The sequence below is a fragment of the Mobula hypostoma genome, chromosome 27 (assembly GCF_963921235.1).
Source record: "Mobula hypostoma chromosome 27, sMobHyp1.1, whole genome shotgun sequence".
Classification (NCBI taxonomy): domain Eukaryota; kingdom Metazoa; phylum Chordata; class Chondrichthyes; order Myliobatiformes; family Myliobatidae; genus Mobula; species Mobula hypostoma.
The window spans coordinates 3,418,549-3,440,656 of record NC_086123.1 but is presented as its reverse complement, the minus strand read 5'-3'; the positions used below and the strand labels follow the sequence as shown (position 1 = coordinate 3,440,656).

General features: G+C 39.4%; 1 protein-coding gene across 7 annotated transcripts in view; it reads right to left on the bottom strand.

Annotated features, from left to right (window-relative positions):
- The window catches only part of cita (citron rho-interacting serine/threonine kinase a), a 228,091-nt gene that overhangs the window by 82,486 nt on the left and 123,497 nt on the right, over positions 1–22,108 (bottom strand). For all 7 annotated transcript variants that reach the window (XM_063034066.1, XM_063034067.1, XM_063034065.1 and 4 more), the window contains exons 14-21: positions 18,306–18,476; positions 16,958–17,011; positions 14,733–14,786; positions 11,052–11,192; positions 8,111–8,236; positions 6,463–6,558; positions 5,966–6,082; positions 5,349–5,458 (exon numbers count right to left, since the gene is read on the bottom strand). In XM_063034066.1, the coding sequence (XP_062890136.1) occupies positions 5,349–5,458; positions 5,966–6,082; positions 6,463–6,558; positions 8,111–8,236; positions 11,052–11,192; positions 14,733–14,786; positions 16,958–17,011; positions 18,306–18,476 (869 nt within the window). The remainder of the gene's footprint in view (positions 1–5,348; positions 5,459–5,965; positions 6,083–6,462; positions 6,559–8,110; positions 8,237–11,051; positions 11,193–14,732; positions 14,787–16,957; positions 17,012–18,305; positions 18,477–22,108) is intronic.

Sequence of the window (22,108 nt, the reverse complement as noted above, 5' to 3'; positions counted from 1 at the left end):
GAAAGAATTTATAGAAAAACTGTTCTTTTTTGTATATACCTATGAAAGGTATCCAAAATCTAATCTTACTCTGAATATGCTAGTTGTTAACTATATGTGTATGAGCTGAGACCTTTCCAGGGTTGCTAGGTAATGCCTTCGAGCTGAACCCAAAAGTAGATACATTGTGATAATCTGTGGCCACTAGCCTGGGGAAGTGCACAGAGACACAGATACAGCACAGAAGTAAGAGAAGTCAGTCAAACTCTCAGGGAGAGAAAAGACAACTTTTGTAGTCCAAATAAATAAAATACTAAAAAAAAATAAACAGGAAAATGGGGCAAATACCTGCAGTACATACATCTGCTAACCTAAAAAAAACCTTCGGAGGCATCTGATTTCTCTAAACCAGGGTACTTTGAGAGATGGCTCAGACATTTTGAGAGATTTAGGATTGCACACAATCTCACTCAGTCTTCAGAAGAGTGGCAAGTAAGTACACTGATATACTGCATTGGCGACAAAGCAGATGACATCATGGGTGGATTAGGACTGACAGATGCTCAAGAAAAGGAGTAGAAAACAGTGCAGAACAAATTCAAAGAATATTTCAAAGGAAAGCGAAATGTGATCTGTAAGAAGTAACAAGGTGCTGTCAGAAAGACTACAGAAAGAGGTGACAGTAGTGCTCGGCTCAAACAAAATAGACAAGCGAAACAAATAGCAGGTAAAATGTCCAACTGCAGGAGATGTGGCATGTCTCCATCACATGTCAAAGAACTCTGTCCAGCAAAAGAAGTGAAATACCACTAATGATACAGAGGTGGCCATTATAAAAGCCAGTGTCACTCAAAAACAGTTCTTCAGGAGGTCAAAGAACACCATGATTCAGCTTTCTTTGGCATTCTAGATTCAAATAAATGAAGCTGCTGTACTAAGGTTCTGTTGCAAAATGAGGCAGTGACGTTCAAACCAACCCTGAATGCCTGTTCACAAAACTGGCGAAGAAAACAAGCATTACGCTAAACACAACAAAGAATGTATTCGTAGGGCCAGGGAAACATAAGCACGATATTGTAAAGCAATGTGAAGTGTGCAGGAAACTGCACAAAAATTATGCTGAACTCCTCTCTCCCACAGAATTCCCAGACTTTCCATGGAAAATTGTTGGAACAGACATTTTCAAGCTGAAAAGAGGCAAATATTTTCTACCGACAGAATGTTGAAGTGTCCTAGCTATGCTGTGCTCACCATGGAATACCACAGTCACTTGTGTCAGACAACAGTCTGCTGCTCATAATTCAAAGCCTCTGCTAGGGAATATGAGTTCAAACACCAGATAAGCAGTCCACGGTACCCACAGGCAAATGGAGAAGCAGGACGAGCAGTGCAAACTGTTAAGACTCTCCCACTGAAGGCAAAAGACCCCTAACAAAACACTGCTAGCCTATTGCTCTACACCTCTTGCGAGTGGCTACAGTCCATCAGAGCTGTCAATGGGCTGAGAACAAGTCTACCCATTCCTCCTTCCCTTTCCCAACCTCACTGACTTAGACAAAGTGAGAAGTCTGGAAAAAACACAGCGTGTGATAACGTAGAGCATGTATGATCTCAGACACAGACCAATCTTTGTTGCCACTCAGGAGTAGTGAAGCTGTTGGGTTTCAGATCAATTCACCAAAGGAACAATAATCTGGCAGCATATAGTGCGATCGTTTGTGATCAAAACACCACAAGGTGAAATCAGGCAGAACAGGTGTGCGCTAGTGGGCCTTCAAAGTCCACAAAAGATAAAGAAAGAAACAGAGTGGTCTGATCCTTTTGACGAGGACCACTTACCTGAGATGGAAGCACCAGTTCAAGAGTCTCTATCCACTCCAACACTTCCAGGAAACTATACTAGATATAGTCATTTATCTGTCTCACCACAGAGATATACTTCATAGCTTAATAGCTGAGGGCAAGTGAGTAAAGAGGCAGAATAATCCTCTCATTTTGCTGGAGTATTCAGGTAGTATACTCTGACCTCCATTAGATTTAGTGTTTTTCTTTTAAGAGTTCTCATATTGAAAACATTTCACAGAATGAATCTGCTCTTAAAAAATGGAATCATTGAAAAAAGGAGGGAAACAAAGAGAGAGATATCATTCAAACAAAGAGAAAGACAGTTATTCATGTTAATAATTCCTTTTTTTATGTTTATACTGTATAAGAAGCATAGGTTACGTGCTCTGGGTAAAGCAAACTGAATCACTCAATTTCAGTGACTGTAACTTCAATGCAGTTCCATGAGTGGTAAACAATGAGACTAGATGCCATGAAAAGATTTTAAGAAGAGATAAGGTCAGTGAAGAGGGAAGTATAAGGAAGTCATAGACTGACCATTGTACTGATGTCCATTGCAAATTCATTGACTTCCACAGCATCCCAGAATCATAATTTATTGCAAATATTTTTTACTTCTGTTGAAAACTCACTGATTTTAAATCATTGGTTTTAAATCTGTTTTCTCTACACTGTTGTTGCCTCAGCTGCTGAGTATTTGTTATTTTCTTTCTTAAATTTCTATTTTCATTACCCCTTCCTGTTAAATCCTCATTATCATCTTATCATGATGTAGACAATGATGTAAATTATTGGAGTTGAAGCAAATTGTTCATACCAAACAGCAAATATATCAGGTAAAACAAACTCTTTAGCAGAATAACCCAGTGTTCCACGTCGTTACAAGTCCAGAAAAGTTCATCTAATGCATGAATCTAACACTATTCTCAGTTTCACTATTAGTCACATTAATTGTTGTTGTTGTCAGTCAATGCCTCATTTACTGTTTGAAAGCAACTAAATGTCAAATGTGTTTATTGCAATGTGGGATTCCAGTATTTTTTTTAAAAAAGTACTTTTTGCAATTTTGCCCTTTTTTAATTAGTTCTATTTCAGAGGTTAATTAAAGAATTCACCACATCATTATATGATTTACTGTGATTTCACCAGTTTCTTTAACAATCAAACACAATGAGTTTTGTTTTACCAGTACAGCTATGAGCATTTGTTGCTTCCATTAGTTAAAACTGTGCTGAGAGGAACCCAAGCTCATTCCATGCAAGATTCTTACTAAAGTAAAGGTCATCACCTTTAATTAGTCTAGATTTGAATTCAGGTGGTTAAACACTAAAGGGTTCTAGTTCCTCTCACCTAACAAATATGCTTTTCTTCTTTCTTTATCTTCCTTTGACCCTTTGTTTACATCACTATAAAGCAGACAGTTGCAAGAAAAATGAGGTTGTGATAGTAGGCAAATTTAACTTCCCACATATTGACTGACTTCTATACTGTAAAAAGAATGGATGGATTAGTTTGTCAAATGCTTTCAGGAATGTTTCCTTAATCAATATGTAGAGGTCCCAATACTGGATCTCCTCTTATGAAACGAGAAAGGGCAGGTAATAGAAGTATGTGCAGGGAAACACTTTGGATCTAGTGATCATAATTCTGCTGAAGGATAGGAATGGTCCTCGGGTTGGACTAAGTTGGAAAAAAGTCAATTTTGAAGGTATCAGAAGGGATCTAGCAGGAGTAGTTTGGGATAGATTGTTTTCTGGCAAATGGATGCTTAGTAAGTGAGAGGCCTTCAAAAGAGCAATATTGAGACTACAGAGTTTGACAGTTCCTGTTAGCACAAAAGGCAAGGTTAAAAGGTTTAGGGAATCTTCGTTTTTGAGGGATATTGAGGCCACAGTTAAGAAGTAGATAGGCAGTTAGGATCAAGTGAGGTATTAGAGTGCAAGAAATGGAAGAAACACTTAAGAGAGAAATCAGGAGGCCTAAAAGAGGACATGAAGTTACGCTGGCATACAAGGTGAAAAATAATCCCAAAACCTTCTATAAATCCATTGAATGCGAAAGACAAAATTAGTTTTCTTGAACATCAGTTTGATTATCTATGGAGCTGATACAGATGGAGGAGCTCTTAAATTAATTTTTTGCATCTGAATTTACTTGGGAGACAGACACAGGGTCTATGGAACTGAGGCAAAAGAGTTTTGAAGTCAAGGACCATATCCAGGTTACAGAAGAGGAGGTGCTTGCTACCTTGAGATCAATTATGGTGAAAAAATCCCCAAACCTGATGAGGTGTTCCCTCAAACCTTGCGGGAAGCTAGTGCAGAAATTTCAGGGGCCTTGGCCGATATTTATGTCCTTAACCACAAGCGAGGTGCTGGAGGACTGAAGTATCGCTAATGTTATTCTTTTGTCCCAATACAGGCGGCCTGGGTTCAATTCCCACCACTACCTGCAAGGAGTTTGTACATTCTCCCTGTGACCAAGTTGGCTTCCTCCCAGAGTACAAAGACATACCAGTTGGTAAGTTAACTGTTTATTGTAAATTGTCTCATAATTATGCTAGGATTAAATCAGAGGATTGCTGGGCAGCTTGGCTCATAGGGCTGGAAGGGAAGGATATGATGGATGGATAGATAGATACATCCAAGACGATAATAGGTCATAAAGAGACCTTTGGAATATTGGCCTTCATAAGTTAGAGCACTGAGTACAGGAGTCGGGATGTTACGTTGAAGTTGTGCAAGACATTGAAAGGGCCAAATTTGTAGTATTATGTGCAGTTCTCGTCACCTACCAACAGGAAAGATATCAATAAGCTTGAAAGTCTGCAGAGAAAATTTATAAGGACATTGCTGGGTCTTGAGGACCTGAGTTGTAGGGAAAGGTTGAATAGCTTAGGACTTTCTTTCCTGGAGCATAGGAGAATGAGGGGAGATCTTTTAGATAGTTATAAAGTTATGAGGGGTATAGATAGGGTAAATACTTGCAGGTGTTTTCCCCTGAGGTTGCATGTGACTAGAACTAGAGATCCTAGGTTTAGGGAGAAAGGTGAAATATTTAAGGCAAACCTGAAGGGGAACTTCTTCAGTCAAAGCGTGGTGCAAATGTGGAATAACTGCCAGTAGACATGATAGATGCAGATTCAATTGTATCATTTAGTTTGAATAGGTACATGGACGAGAGGGGATGGATGGTTATGATCCAGTGTGGATAGATGGATCTAGGCAGGAAAACAGGCTGCTGCATTCAAAATGGGCTGAGGGGCCTACTTCTGTGCTGTGCTGCTCTGTGACCCTATAAATCTATTTCATCTTATGCTTATTCCCCAACTTTCCTGGTAGGTTTAACCATATATATGGATTTCACATTATCCTGTGTATGGTGTTAGAAGACAGTATTTATAAAGGACAATGTGTCAGGAAGTTATATAAACAAAGTGCTTGCCAATTGCCAATCCAATCATCTCTATATTGATGTATTTACTGGATAGATTTTGTCACAATACTACAAAGTCCAACACTCACATGCTTCTCTGAGTAAAGATGCTGCTGTTTGCTGCAAGTTTGTTTGCTTCAGAGAGCTCTGCTACCCTCTGTTCCAGAGACTTAATTTGGGAATCCATGGCATTTATTGTCTGTAATATAATGTTCACCACATGAGATTAAAATACAGTTGAAATAATCAAAACACCAGGGATCAGGCAAAAACTCAATGAGCAAAGTGTAGCTTATCATTGGAGTTGCAGACTTCTGATGTAAACTTTACACCAAAACAAATTCTTCATAAAGTACAGGTCACCACTCCCCCATGTTAGGCTGGGAGTGAGTGTTGTACTCCTAGAAAACAGCCTGTTTTCCATAATGTAAAGTGCATCTTGCATCAATAAATGCAAGTTTTTAAAAAACTATATTTACTTTTCTCCCCCAACATAAATTATGTGAAAGCAAATTTTATTCCATCTTTCAAATATTAGGTAGTGCTTGTGAATTCTCTAAAGGTGATTTTCCGTTACCAAAATGGCCATAATGCACGGGTTGTCTGTAAAACTAATTTTCACACTAAATTCATGATCACTATTTTCAATCAGAGCTAGGTGTTTCACTCCTCTTGTGCCCTACATAAAAGTTAATTTATCACATACCGCTTTCTGATCATCAATCAATTTGCACTTTTTACGCAAATCTTCCTCATGCCTAAGACGACAATCTTCCAATGATTCCTTGGTTGCAATGCCCATCTTCACTTGTGCTTCCATAACCTGAGAAAGAATGAGTCAAATATGACTAGAAGGAAGGTTGTTTTCTGAAAACAATACTGTTCAGGAGTTGGGGAGAAAAGTTTACATATTGTCTACTATTCAACAAATTCCTTTGCCCACCACTTTCATTGCACCCACTTAAACTATTTAAGCACATTAGTAGCAGTTTCACTTCATGCACTTGCTTATTGTGTGAATGCCAGGGAAAGATGTTAAAAATAATTAGGAGAAATTATAGAACAAATACTGCTCATGCACAACATTGTTCTAACCAGGTCTGATGATTACTTCTGCCTAATTCCTGTAAAAGAGAATAGTTCATTACAATTTACAGCTATGGCAAGAAAATCAAATGTTCTTATTTTGTTTTTGACTTTTACCTTCATTTTATCTTCGTAGAGTTGCTCTTTCTGTCTAAGGTTGGTTTCCATGCGTTGTGCTGTTGCTTGGGCTTCACACCAATTCTCCTCCAATTCCTGGATGAGGAAAGAAAGTAGAATAATGTAAATACATAATAAATAGGCATTTGTACATTTTTTCATAAGATCCCATCTATTGTCAGGTAACATTTCAGAATGCTTATGGAACTGAGATCAGCTATTACCATCACTACTGCCATTGGACATGAGGTACAGGGTCCTTAGGTACCACACCACCAAATTCAGGAACAGTAATTACCCTACAAACATTAGGCTCCTGAAATTAGCGTGAATAACTTTAATCACCATGACTCCAAACCGATTCTACGATCTAACGACTCACTTTCAAAGACTCTTTACAGCTCATATTCTCAACATCAAAATATTTTGTTTGCAGTTTGTCTTCTTTTGAGTATTGGTTGTTTGTCAGTCTTTGTCTGTTGTAGGTAACATATATGTACTGTGATTATAAATTTACTTTGAACTTTATTACCCATTTCTCTGTGCTAACAAGCATCAGCCATCACACCTTACACAGAAGAAATTCCTTTTGTATTCTGCATATAGCATCAGAACTAACCAGTGAGAACTTTAATCTCATATAAAATGTTCTCAAAATCTTCATGTAGAACAGTTTCAGGTTGCCATCTTCGGTGTGACCAGCTTTATCCACTAGATTTTTTTTACATATTGCATGGTGGTCACTTGCCATTTTTGCCTCACATATTCTTCTTAATGCCTCTTCATTTAGGAATGTGTCTCATATTTACAGTTCCACTTAACACCATTAGGCAGAATATGCCTCAAATTAACTCTAGGAACCTAAATGCCCAAGTAATTGAGAATGTTAATTACAAACAAGAGAAAATCTGCGGATGCTGGAAATCCAAGTAACACACACACAAAGTACTGCAAGAACTCACAGGCCAGGCTGCAACAATGGAAAAAGAGTACAGTCGATGTTTCGAGTCGAGACCCAGGACGGGTCTCCTGCTGAAGGGTCTCGGCCCAAAACGTTGACTGTACTCTTTTCCATAGAAGCTGCCTGGCCTGCTGCGTTCCCCCAGCATTTTTAGAACATTAATTATCTTATTTATAACAAAACATCCTTACTTTATCTTCTAAGCTTACTTCTGCTAATTTTAGATGGATTATGTTTTCACAATACAAAAAAAATAGAAATCAAACACTTTACACTAGGCACATATCCACCTCAGCATTAAGCAGCACCCCCAATCTTATGCAGCATTGCATGAACCACCAATGATGAAATCTGAACTCAATTCAATCTCTTGCTCTCATACTTTCACTCATCCTCGACAACATATCTTCTGCCAGTGTACAACCCCTGCACCCCTGCAGTATTACAACTGTGGGAATAGGATTGAATCATGATCAGACCACTGTCCTATGTCTTGACAGTGATCAGTTAAACATCTAAGGGACACTTCTGAGTAGGTGAGGAAGAGATCAAGTCAGAGTTCTCTGAAAATTTAATGTGACTGAAGGTAGAAGGAATAATTTCAACAACCCCTCTTTCCTCTTTACTTATATCAGTTACTCTTCCCCTGTTGTTCTGATTCTAATAATATAAACTAATTACACATACCAGGATTTTCTGAGCCATCTGTTGTATCTGCTGAGATTTTGTCTGCAAATCTTCCTTCAGTTTGTTTTCTCTGCGCTCCACCATCTCAAGTCGTTTCACTTGGTTCTCCAGAGATTTACGGCGTTCCTTCAATTATCAACACACCAGAAATTTCTATTGACTCTACAGCAATGTTATAAGGAATATTAGCACGCTAGTACATTACATACTGAGATAAGTGGCCACTTGCCAAACTTTTTAACCCAAATTAAAACTGTTTTAAATGCGTATAATTGATGACAACAATAACATTGAAATTTCGAAGTGTTATTAATATCTCTAAACCATTAAGGAAGTGTCCACACATCACACCATATGTAAGGTGGTTTGATTATATTTGTATGGCTTAACAAGTCCTCTACGATTAAATACATTATAGCTACTGTCATTTTGTAACAAAGTCTTCTCATATCTGTGTTTCCAAAGAACACTAAACTCTGTACAGTAAAATTATAATGGAGTGTATTACTGTTAATACTGAGATGCTTAATCAGTTGATTTTCCTTTCAGGGCAACAGCCGAATAGAAGACTGAGAGAAAAATAGCATTTACATGGCACTTATCAAAATCTCACAATTTAACAAAGTACTTCTGAAATTTAGACATTTTGTAACAAGTTCTACTCTATCAGAAACACCCAACATGTATTCTTCACCTGTTTAGAGTTTTTGGGGTGGGGGTGAGGTAGGGTGTGGCATCAGGGAGGTAGGGAGTGCTAGGCCGGCAATTTCAGAGCACAAGCCCAAAAAAGGGAATAAATGAGAGGATGCACAAGTCTTGGAGATGGAGAACAGCATCGAAACTGAATTGGTGATGTATTGCTTGATCATTTATGACTTTGGCTTGAGCTTTTTCTCTGCCATGGCAAAAACCTGTTTGCTGAGATTCAATAAGCAGTTGTAAGAATTGTGAAATAATGCAGGAGATAACACCTTCAAGGCCTTTTGAAAGAAAAGGAGGAGTAGAGAAGGGAAGAAGTTTGCAAAGGCAGAGGTGTTAATCGATAAGGGATGGGAAGGGTTTTAATGGTGCATCTGAGGTATGGAACAACTTATACAAATGTTGCATTGCGTTTGTGGAAACGATTGCTATAATGGAGCTCAGAATGAGACAGAAAATGAGGGTTGCAGACATTTTTAATGGTGTACAAACATTAGCTAAAGAATAACTCTTGAAATCATGCAAGATTCACCACTTCCACAGTTATCTGTTCCTGATCTACATACATATTGGACTAACCAAACAGTAACAATATTGTGGAGGAGAAACCCCTGAATTGTATATGGGACAGCATTTAGGACCCATACATTCGGGTCTTACAGCATAGAAATGGGTCTTTCCGTCTATCATGTCCATGCTAACTATTTTGTCCATCTAATCATTTTGACCTGCACGAAGTCCACATCCTTCTATGTTTGAGTATGTGTTCCTTTCTAAATGACTCTCCATCAAAGTGATAGTATCTGATTCTACCACCTTCTCTAGCAATGAGATCCACTGGGTAAAAATAACTTAAAAGGGCTTAGGAGGGATGATGGCGCCTAACGGCCACTCCTTTGCTTGCATCTTTGGAAACAGCTCTATTTCAATTTTTAATATCTTTATTTTTCCCTTTCAGGGTTCTTTTGAAAACTCTGACCTGGAGTTACACGCAGGGTTTGATTCTCTGTGGGAATGGGACCCGTCTCAGGGTTCCACAACTGGCCGTTATTTGACATGCCAAGGGTTTGGCCTGAGAGTCTCGATCGTGTTCGGAAGCCTAAGATCTCGGGGCTCTGGAGACAGGTGGATCGAGGGTTGATGTCATGGCAGAAGACTTGTGTGTCATCGGGGAGGCTGGAAAATCTTTCACTGTGGGCCCGAGGACCCGAGGTCTTTGCAATCTTCAGACACAGAGCTCGAAAAAGGCGACCAAACAGACCTTTAACATCGTAAACCAGCAGGTTGTTGTTGTGTCTCCCACTTGCTATGAAAATGGGGGACACCTCCCTCTCCCTTGCCAGGGAAAGAGAAAACCTTTGATTTGTCAAATGTCGGCTGAAATGCATAGCCTTTGGGGTAACTTTGGTCTGTGTATTTGCTATTGCTTAGCACACGCTTGGGCTCGGTAATGGTACTGATGCACTTTTTTTTTTGCTGGTGGGGGAGGAGGAGGGATTGTTGCTCGCTGCCACTTACGTGCGGGAGGGGGGAGCTGGGGGGGTACTTTGGGGTCCTCACGTATAACTGTCATTCATTCTTTGGAGCACTTCTCTGTTTTTGTGGATGTTTGCAAAGAAAAAGCATTTCAGGATGTATATTGTATACATTTCTCTGACATTAAATTTGACCTTTGAACCTTTCTCTCTCCTAAAGTCTTTGCCCTTTTATTTTTGATATGCTATCCACAGGATAAAGATTCCGACCACCGACCCTATCCATGCCTCTTATAATATTATATATCTCCATAAGGTCACCCCTCAATCTCCAAACTCTTCCCATAGCAAAGTCCTCCAGTCAAGGTAAAGTTCTGAGGAATCTTCTCTGCACTCTCTCCAATACAACCACATTCTTTCTATAGTATGTCAAACTACAACTGCCCACAATAGTCCAATGGTGCTCTTTAAGCACTGTTTTGTTGTTGCAATGTAACTTTTACACTCTATGCTCTGATCTCAAGGAGCAAGCATGCCATGTTCCATATGCCTTCACCATCCTACCCACTGGATGCTACTTTCAGAGAGTTATGGACAATCCCCCAAGGTTGTTCTGTCCATCAACATGCTCTGGTGAACTACTATTTACTGCATTCGTCCCTGAGGAACCAATTGAGCAGCAGACCATTTATAGAGCCAGTATTATGTTCTGAGAAAGAAATAATGGAAATGGCTAATCATGTTCAGAAACTGAATTTCCATCATACCTCTGATTCCACCAGTTTCTTCCTGAAGCTTTCACTGGAGTTTTCGCGGCCCTGTAACTTCTCAAGATCTCGCTCTGCGCGTTCTTTAGCTTGCCGTACATTCTGCAAGAGGTCTGTGGCTTCAGAACTGGCTTTCACTGCCTGTAACAACCATTGAAAAAAATAACCCAACTGCAAGCCAATTAAGAATTATTTTTCAGTCTTTAAACTGGACCATTTCCTGGGATTTACTGGGGGAAAAAAAAGCTCTGGGGCTTGGTTACTGGAATTTGTCATAAATGAAACTTTATGGGAATTTCAAACTGCTTATTTAAACATTCTGGTTTGAATATGGTGTTTCTGACATGTACATAAAAAGACTTTCTCCACTTTTTACAGAATTAAATTCCCAGATTTGATTGACCACCTCCAATGAAGTGATGGCACATAATTAACAACTCAGTCTACAAGCATAAGTTTTGGTTTGCACATCCTTTAATTCTCCATTTCTCTCCCACTCTGATGCTTCACTTCTTACACTGTTCCAAAAGACGCCAACGTAAGTTTGAGGGGAAAGAATGTCATCTTCTGATTTGGCCTGTCACAGGCTCTCAGGGCCTAAGAGTGTCCAATAACCAAGCTCCATTCCACTTCCCGTTAGCAGTGACCAATTCTGATGAAAGGTTATCAATCCGTAATGCAAACTCAGTGTTCATCTCTCCACAAACGCTGCCTGAACTTTTAGTTATTTCCAGCATCCTCTTTAATTTCACATTTCCAGCAACTCCAGGTTTCCACTGTACATCTTATATTTAACTCTCTCTATTCTCAATTACTGAGAAGTGTGAATTATAAAGATAGATTGAGTAAGCTGGATCTCCAAAAATGAGTCTGAGGCATAACATTATCGAGGTTTATATAATTACGTGGGACAATGATCAGATAGATGGTCACAATCATTTTCCCAGTGTAGGGGAGTCTAAAATTGGAGGGCATAGGTTTAAGATAAAAGGGGAAAGATTTAAAGGCAAGTTTTTTCCCTTCCACACAGAAGTGTTTGGAATGATCTGCCCAACAGGTAGAGACAGCTGCAATTATGAGAGATAGGAAAGGGTTGGAGATGTGGACCAAGCACAGACAAAGGGATTAGCTTACATAGACCTTCTTGGTCAGCATAACCAAGCAGGGCTGAAGGGCCTGTTTCTATGCTAAATAACTGTAGCGATCTATAACTTTTTGTATCAGCTCCAGGCAGATCAATTATAGCTGACAATACATCATCATCTTCTCTCATGCTGCATTAGCACCTATTATATTATTCAGTTTCTCTTGATTTACACCTGTCATTAACAGCACCTTAGTTCTCTCAGACTACTCCCCCGCTCTCCAATTTAAAGCATAATTGATTTCTAATTCCGATAAGTCATTGTTTAAGTTATTTGTTAACTCTGCTTCTTTCTCTGCAGATATGACCTGACCAAATGACTGTTTCTAGCATTTTTTGTTTTTATTACTGATGGGATGGACCAAATGAAATCAATCAGAAATCTGGAAAAACTGTAAATAGGTCCAATCAACCAATGAGTATTTCAGCTAATAAAAACAAACAGATTCAAACATCAATTTTTTATGATCTTCAGATGATTCAAAGTACTTTATTGCCAAAATACAATGTTTTTGAATTGCAGTACTTTTATCATGCAGAAAGCTCATCAGATAATGTTTATATCGCTTCGGTAGCAATCCTCATTTAAGCAATTTGCGGAATTACATTTTCCAACAAGTCCAGAATGTAGAAAATAGGAAATCCCACACAAGATCATTACATCAGTAAATGCAAACTCCTACAATGGCCCTTCAACCAAATGACCTCACCTTTGCTGAATAGAAAGTTATTTTCCAACTATACAATGATTCTTAATGAATTCAGTATTCTAATAGAAACATTATCATCTCATTTAATGGAAACACTCTTCATCTCATGTTCTCGATATTTATTTCTTATTTATTTAGTATTATTATTTTCTCTTTTGTATTTGCACAGTTAGATGTCTTTTGCACGTTGGTTGTCCATCTGTCCTGTTGGGTACAGTTTTTCAGTAATTCTATTGTGTCTTGGATTTACTGTGTTTGCCCACAAAACAATTCTCAGGGTTGCATATGGTGACATGTATGTATTTTGATAATAAATTTACTTTGAACAATCAATTTCATCTGTTGATTATCCCAATGTTTCTATTAAATGTGTCTAAGTATGTCCCGTTTATTACTCTTATCCAACTGCTTCAATGCAATGGTAACAAGTTTAGCAATATCATAAACAAAATGCTCATGGTTCCTTGGAGACACAAGAGACAGCAGATGCTATCACATGGAGCAACAAAAAACACTAGAGTAGCTCAGCAGGTCAGGAGGCATCTGTGGACACAGAGACATCGGTGAGATTTTGGGTTAAGGCCTTGTATGGATGGGGGAGATGAACAGTAGATAGAAGGGAGAGGTGAGGCAGGAGCTGGCAGATGAGGAGCAGGGTAATGGGCAGATGGAGTCAGCTGGGAGAGGGGTAAAATTGGGAGGCAGCAGCTACTGGTTGGAGAGGTGGGGCAGGTGGAATAGTGGTAGAGCAAGAGGCTAGAAGGTGATAAATGGGGACTAAAGGGGCTGCAGTCAAGTAAGGAAGATGAAAAGTAGAGTTAGAAAGGGGAGAGATGATGGGCAGGTAGAACCAGTAGGAGGAGGTGTTAAAGGACCTGGTAAGCAGATGGAACCAGATGGGGGAAGGCATTGTACCTGGGTGATGGGGGTCTAGGGAAAAGAAGGGGTGAGAGAACCTGGATGAATTAGGGGAAAAGAACACAGGGAATATAGTTTACTTGAATAAGAAAATTCTACATTGAAACTACAGGGTTGTAGATTACCCAGGCATAATACAAAGTAGTGTTCTTTTAAGTTTGTCTTTGGTCTCACTGTGACAGTAGCACTGGCCTCTGCGATAAAAATGAGGCCAAATGAAACTAGAAGAGCAACAATTTGGATTATGCCTGGGTGGTCTACAACCCCATAGAATGAATGCTGAATTTTCCAATTTTAGATAATGTGCTCTCATGTTCTTTCCTACTTTTTATTCATCCTGGTTCTCTCACACCCGTTTTTCCTCAATCCGCCTCATCAGATCCCCATCACCCAGGTTAATTTTCTTCCCCCATCTGGTTACATCTGCTTCTCACCCACACCTTTAAGCTCCTGAGTCACCTACACCATCCTCCTATTAGCTCCACTGCCTCTCATCCCGTTCCGATATGGTTCTACTTACTACCTTCGTTATTTATCAAGGTATATGTAACCATCTCCGCTTATCACTTTCTAGCCTCTGCATTTACCTCCACCCCTTCCCCCACCTGACTACATCAATCCTCCTTTTTATTCTCTCTTCCTTCATGTTTCGACTAGCACCCACCAGCTGCTGTTTCCCAGCTCTGCCACTCCCTCACATGGCTCCTCCATCTGCCCATCAACCCCCTCCTCACCTGTTACCAGCTATCACCTGCCAGGCCCTGCCTGACCCCTTCGATAGGTTCCATTCCAAAGAATGTCTCAGAGAGTGAAAATATTGATTTTCACCCATTCCAAGAACTTTAGCAACTAAATCAACTCCATTCCCCTCGCCCAGAAATTTCTAACATTCGACAGCATAATACTTACTTTAGCAAGCTTTTCCTGCAATTCCTGGATTTTCTTCTGTTGCTCTGTGTTCATCTGAAACACACACATCAGTTCATGAATCTAACAGGCTAACGTGCTGAATACATTAGTAAAAAGTATAGAATACCAGAAAGGTTTATTTCAACATCTCAAAGCTCAACTTTCACATATGGTCCATTAGCCAAGAACTACTCTGAAGCACCATAGCTGAAGGACTAATCTTAAGGACTGTCGCCACCAAAATAGGCTTGTAGCATCTGAACCAAGATGAGGGATAAACATATTCAATTTAATGCTCATCAGTCTACCTGTTGTAGATGCACCTATCCACAACAATATTTTTAGATCTCACCACTGCACAACAACTTAAAATAAAGAAAGTACAGAGAACATAGACCAGTTCAGCACAAAAGTCAGGAGTGGAGGAATACTCTCCACTTGCCCTGATGAATGCAGCTCTAAAAACATTCAAAAACTGAACTAGTATACCATACGGGACCTTTTCAGAATGGCAGGCGGTGACTAGTGGGGTACCGCAAGGCTCAGTGCTGGGACCCCAGTTGTTTACAATATATATTAATGACTTGGATGAGGGAATTAAATGCAGCATCTCCAAGTTTGCGGATGACACGAAGCTGGGTGGCAGTGTTAGCAGTGAGGAGGATGCTAAGAGGATGCAGGGTGACTTGGATAGGTTGGGTGAGTGGGCAAACTCATGGCAGATGCAATTTAATGTGGATAAATGTGAAGTTATCCACTTTGGTGGCAAAAATAGGAAAACAGATTATTATCTGAATGGTGGCCGATTAGGAAAAGGGGAGGTGCAACGAGACCTGGGTGTCATTATACACCAGTCATTGAAAGTGGGCATGCAGGTACAGCAGGCGGTGAAAAAGGCGAACGGTATGCTGGCATTTATAGCGAGAGGATTCGAGTACAGGAGCAGGGAGGTACTACTGCAGTTGTACAAGGCCTTGGTGAGACCACACCTGGAGTATTGTGTGCAGTTTTGGTCCCCTAATCTGAGGAAAGACATCTTTGCCATAGAGGGAGTACAAAGAAGGTTCACCAGATTGATTCCTGGGATGGCAGGTCTTTCATATGAAGAAAGACTGGATGAACTGGGCTTGTACTCGTTGGAATTTAGAAGATTGAGGGGGGATCTGATTGAAACGTATAAGATCCTAAAGGGATTGGACAGGCTAGATGCGGGAAGATTGTTCCCGATGTTGGGGAGGTTCAGAACGAGGGGTCACAGTTTGAGGATAGAGGGGAAGCCTTTTAGGACCGAGGTTAGGAAAAACTTCTTCACACAGAGAGTGGTGAATCTGTGGAATTCTCTGCCACAGCAAACTGTTGAGGCCAGTTCATTAGCTATGTTTAAAAGGAAGTTAGATATGGCCCTTGTGGCTACAGGGGTCAGGGGGTATGGAGGGAAGGCTGGGTTCTGAGTTGGATGATCAGCCATGATCATAATAAATGGCGGTGCAGGCTCGAAGGGCCGAATGGCCTACTCCTGCACCTATTTTCTATGTTTCTATGTTTCTATTCCACCAAAAACATTCACGCCATCCAACACTGCTGCAGCATATCACAATCCAAGGCATCATCGCCTGTTCTTGTCAAACCTCTACTACTCAGGAGGACTGAGTAGTAAGCATAAGTCAATACACTTAACAGATTCCCCTCTAGGCCCAGATCAACTCATTTAGAAATCTTTCAACATTCATTCATGACTGCTGGGTCAAAATCGTGTCACTTGCAAATCATTAGCATTGCAAAGCAACTTCTACTATACACAAGATTGTAATTCAGTACTCCTTTCCTGACACTGAATAAGGAATGGGGAAATAGATTGGGATTCCCAGCAATGTTCACTTTCCATTAATAAATTTATATGAAATTCTCAGTAATATTCTATTGCATAATACAAATCAATGAGCAGAATGGTCTCCAATCTTTGGATTTCCTAAGGTAATTTATTACTTTCACCTTTACCCTAGTTTGGTAACTTTTATATCTACCCATTACTTACTTCTCATTTATTTATATCTTTCTCCTTTCTGACTCAATCTTGCCAAATTTAGATCCAATAGCTTCTAAATAAATAATCTTTATAAGTGCAGAAATATTTAAAGAACTTTACAATTTAGTTCTGTATTCCAAACTGAATATTTAAATTACAATTCAATTTGAGAAGGAAAGTTAATAAAAGATTAAGAAACCTTTTCCAATTTGGCATATATCTCTCCAACCTCAGCTTTTCCTTGATCTCGAGCCTGTGAATAGAAAATCAGATCTGATGTCAGTAATTTTTATTACATCAAGGCTTGGCTCACTGAAGCTTACACAGAAGCACATTCTGCTATATCTTTTCTTAACATATGTGAAATCTAACCTAGAAATATTAATGATAGCAACTTTATTTCAGGAAATAAAGATTATGTGACCATTAAGCAAAAGGTTTAGAAAAAGTCAAAGGCAAGTAGCAAAAATTCAAAATAAAGTACAGCGCAAGACTGACATTCTTCAGTATCCTGAAGGATATACACTCATTGGCCACTTTATTAGGTACAGAAGTGGAACCCGGTGTAGCCTTCTGCTGCTGTATACCATCCACTTCAAGGTTCAAAGTGTTGTGCGTTCAGTGACGTTTTTCTGCGACCACTGTTGTAATGTGTGGTTCTTTGAATTACCGCCACCGTCCTGTCAGCTTGAACCAGTCTAGCCATTATCCTCTGACCAATCTCATTAACAAGGCACTTTCACCCACAGAACTGCCACTTACAGGACTTCCTTTTCGTTTTATGCAGCAGTCCAATGTCCACTCTTTCACTCTATATATCTGGAAAAAAAGACCTTTTGGTACCCTCTTTTATAGTATAGGCTAGCTTACTTTCACGTTTCATCTTTTCTCTCCTGTATTCTTTTTTTTAGCTGCCTTTGCTTGGATTTTAAAAACTTTCCAATCCTCTAGCTTCTCACTAATTTTTGCTGTATTATGTGCTCTGTATTTTGCGTTTTTGTTGTCTTTGTTTTCCCTTGGCAGCCATGGTTGCATCATCCTCCCTTTAGAAAGCTTCTTCATCTCTGTGACTTCCAATTACTGAAAAGTCTCCATCTATTGTTGCTGTTCTGTTTGCTAATGTCCCCTCCCTAGTTACCTTCACTCAACTATAATACTGATATATCCAACTTTAGCTTCTCCCTCTCCAACTGCAGGGAAAATGCTATAATTTTATGATCAATGCTTTCTAAAGGTTCCTTTGCTTCAAGCTCCCTATTCAAATCAGGTTCATTACACAACACCCAATTGAGAACTGCCTTTATCTTCCTGGGCTCAACCACACACTGCTTTAAAAAACCACCTTGTAGGCACTCTACAAAATTTGGCTAAGCTCTACTCACTTGATAGGCCAATAATAGATATAACTAGTAAAACTGCTCCCTTACATCATTTGATGGCCCATAATATCACTGCATCCAAACCACTTTGGCGCACAAGATTTTACTTCATTACCTCACTGCCTGTTCTCCACCCTCTCTTCCTTCCACACAGACACTAAAACCAACCTTTTGTAGTTTATGCTGTGACTCAGCTGCTTTCCGTCTATATTCGTCTGCTGTAATTCGAGTGTCCTTCAGTTCAGTCTCGTAAAGATCAGCCCGCCGGCGTGCCGCAGCAAGATCCTCTTCCAGTTGTCGCACAGTCACTTGCATCTCCTCCATTTGAGCATGAAACTCCTATTGAAAAATGAGGGAAAAGCACAATGGACAACCATTGAGAGAGGAAAGTGAGGAACACACATCAAAGTTGCTGGTGAACGCAGCAGGTCAGGCACCATCTCTAGGAAGAGGTACAGTAGAGATGCTGCCTGGTCTGCTGCGTTCACCAGCAACTTTGATGTGTGTTGCTTAAGTTTCCAGCATCTGCAGAATTCCTGTTGTTTGCGAGAAAAGTGAGGAGCTGGGTTTAGCAGGAAATAGAAAATAAATAAATAGATAGATAGATCGATAAATGAATAAACAAGTGGACAGTAATCCCATCTGCCCGCGCAGATTTCATTATTTTGGAGATCATACTTCCACCTTTTGTTTTGCCTCTTAAAGAAATTTTGATAACAACTTACAGTGTGTAGAATTAAACAAACAAATCACAATGACAATTAATCCTTTATTGAAGAAAGGCAGCAAAAGACAGAATGAATTACTTTTAAACTGGTAAGTTTTCTACATTAAACTTGATTCAAGGATAGCTCATTTCTGCAACCAAACATCTTGATAGAAACTTACTAAGTCCCTGAGGCCAATAGTATGTTTACACATTCAGGAAGGACAGATTCCCCTCCCAGAGAATATAGCATATCTACCAACTATAACAATTACTCGCAAATCAAAGTTTAAACTGAAATGTAGCATAAACCTGCTTTAACTGAACTAACTGGATAAATAGCACAATATTTTCAAATGATAAACCTATTTGACAAGAAAAAATAAAAGGTGGACAGTCACCAGAAATATTGTAGATGTAAGATGCAAGTGAAGCAAATTAATGTGTGCAGGAATAGAAAGTAAGTTAAGCACATTGAACAAGAGTCTGGAACACTCAAACAAAACTGAAAAGAAATATCAATGTACCAGATATTCCTGGTAAAAAAGCAACCTCAGGATTTAATGAAGAGAAAGTTGAAAGAAGAGCTTATGCCAACTGTAAATGTGCTGTGTTAAAGTAAAATAAATACAACTGCGCTTTAAAGCTGATGTTAGCTCCCGAGAATGTTTTTAATTCTTCACTGGAAGTTCTACCTGCACTTTATCTGGACAATCAGAATCCATGTTTCCCATCATTATGTTAAGTGTTTTGTTATATAAGCTGCAAAGAAACACATCCAGAAGCTAATTTCAAAATGTTAAAAATAGTTATAGTCAATGGAACACTGAATATTTTAAGACATTGTTTTATAACACAATTTTTACAAAATCATTTATTTAGAATGTTCAAGTGCCAACTTTGATGTTGCTATGGCTACTGGTTCACAAATTACTATAGTAACTGGTACTTAAAAATATAATTAAAACACTGTAGAACTGCACAATTTTTCAGCCATGACTAATAAACTGATACATCTTCTTTTTAGTTCAACTTACAGGCAACAGTGCAGCCCAGAAAACACAAACACAACACTCCTTTTCTAACCAGATGTTTGGGAAGTGCTGAATGGATTCGGAGTGCGAATCAAGCTTAAGAAATAATATCAACTCACACAAAATGCTGGGGGATCTCAGCAGGTCAGGTAACATCAATGGAAGACAACAAACTATTGACAGTTAGGGGCAATACCCTTCATCAGAAATTGATCAGGACACAAGTCTTTATGAAAGTTTTGGCCCAAAACATCGAACGTTTGTTCCCCTCCATAGATGCTGCCTGACTTGCTGAGTCCCTCTGGTGCTGTGTGTATTACTCAAGATTTCTAGCATCTGTAGAACCGCTTCTTTAAGAAACAAGAGTAGTCGTACATCATACAGACCCTCGGGCTTGCTCCTTCATTCAGCACATTCACGATTGATCTAATCATTAACCATTCTTCCATACAGTCCTTATAACCTTAGATTCCTGGTCATCTAAAAATCTATCTGAACCTTCAGAATACTGAATGACACAGCATTAATACAGAATTTCAATGATTCAGATCCTTTGAAAAAAGAATATCTTCCTCATTTTTTGTCTGTTCCCTAACTCTAGACTCATCCAGCAGAGGACACATTCTTACAATATTAATCATGTCAAGTTCTTCGGAATCTCGTGTATTTCAATAAGATGACTACTCATTCCTCTAAGCTTCAGGCAATATAGTTCTAATTTACACAAACTTGCCTTGTTAAAGAATCACCTCACCTCAGGAATCAATATAGTTTGACCTACCTGTACTGCCTCCAAGATTGTTTAAAAATACAGCCAAATATGCATTTAGTTCTTCGCTGTGTTCTCACCAACACCTGTGCAATTACAAACCTTCTCTACTTTTACACCCCATTCCATTTGCCTCCATAATTACTTGTCCCTGCAACTGGGAACCCCAATCCCAAACCATACTGAAAAGCTAGGTGATCATCATTCCAAAATTAAGACAGTTAAGATTTCTGCTTAAGAAAACTATGCTGACTTTGGCCTCTTTTTTAAAATCATGTGCCTCCAACTACTCCGAATCCTCATCTTCAATAATAGACTCCAACATCTTTCCAACCACTGAAGTCAAGCTAAGTAGCCTATAATTTCCTTTCTTCTGCCTCCCTCCCTTCTTACAGAGTAAAGTGACATTTGCAATTTCCCACTCCTCCGGAACCATTCCAGAATTTAATGATTCTTGAAAGATCATTACTAATGCCTCCACAATCTCTTCAGCTGCCTCTTCAGAACCCTGGGGTGTAGTCCATCTGGTCCAGATGACTTATCTACTTTCAGACTTTTCAGCTTCTCAAGCGCCTTCTCCTTAGCAATAGCAATGACACTCTCTTCTGCCCCTTGACACTCTTGTATTTCTAGCATTCTGCTAGTGTCTTTCACAGTGAAGACTGAGACAAAATATTTATTCAGTTCAGCTCCACTTCTTTGTCCCCCATTACTACCTCTCCAGCGTAACCTTCCGATATCTACTTGCGTCTTTTACTTTACATATATCTGAAAAAAACTGTTGGTAACCTCTTTTATATTATTGTCTACTTTACTTTCATATTTCATCTTTTCTCACTTTATGGCTTTTTTAGTTGTTTTCTGGTGGTTTTTAAAAACACCCCAATCCTCTACCTTCCCACTAATTCTTGCTATATTATATGCCCTGTCTTTAGTTTTTATGCCACCTTTGACTTCCCTTGTCAGCCATGGTTGCCTCATTGTCCCTTTAGAATACTTCTACATCTTTGGGATGCATCTTTCCTGTACCTTGCAAATTTTCCCTCAAAACACCAACCATTGATGTTCTGTCACTATCCCTGCTAGTGTTCCCCTTCTGATTAACTTTGGCCAGCTCCTCTCTCATGTCCCTGTAATTCCCTTTACTCCACTGTAACATCTGATTCTAGTTTCTCCTTCATCAACTGCAGTATCAAGGATATGGCATCAAGAAAGCCTTTGGCTCCTCTCAGAGCAAGATGGCTCCCCTCAAATCCAGCATTGGGGAAGTAACAGAGGCAAACAGATGGAGAGCTGAGTAGAACATTACTCTAGCTTTTACTCCAGAGTGAACACTGTCATCACTTCAGCCCTGGATGCCATAGAGTGCCTGCCAACAGTGGAAGAGCTGGATGCAGAGCTGACCTTAGAGATCAGCAAGGCCTCGATAGGCAATGATAGGACTTTCCCTAGACCTGATCAA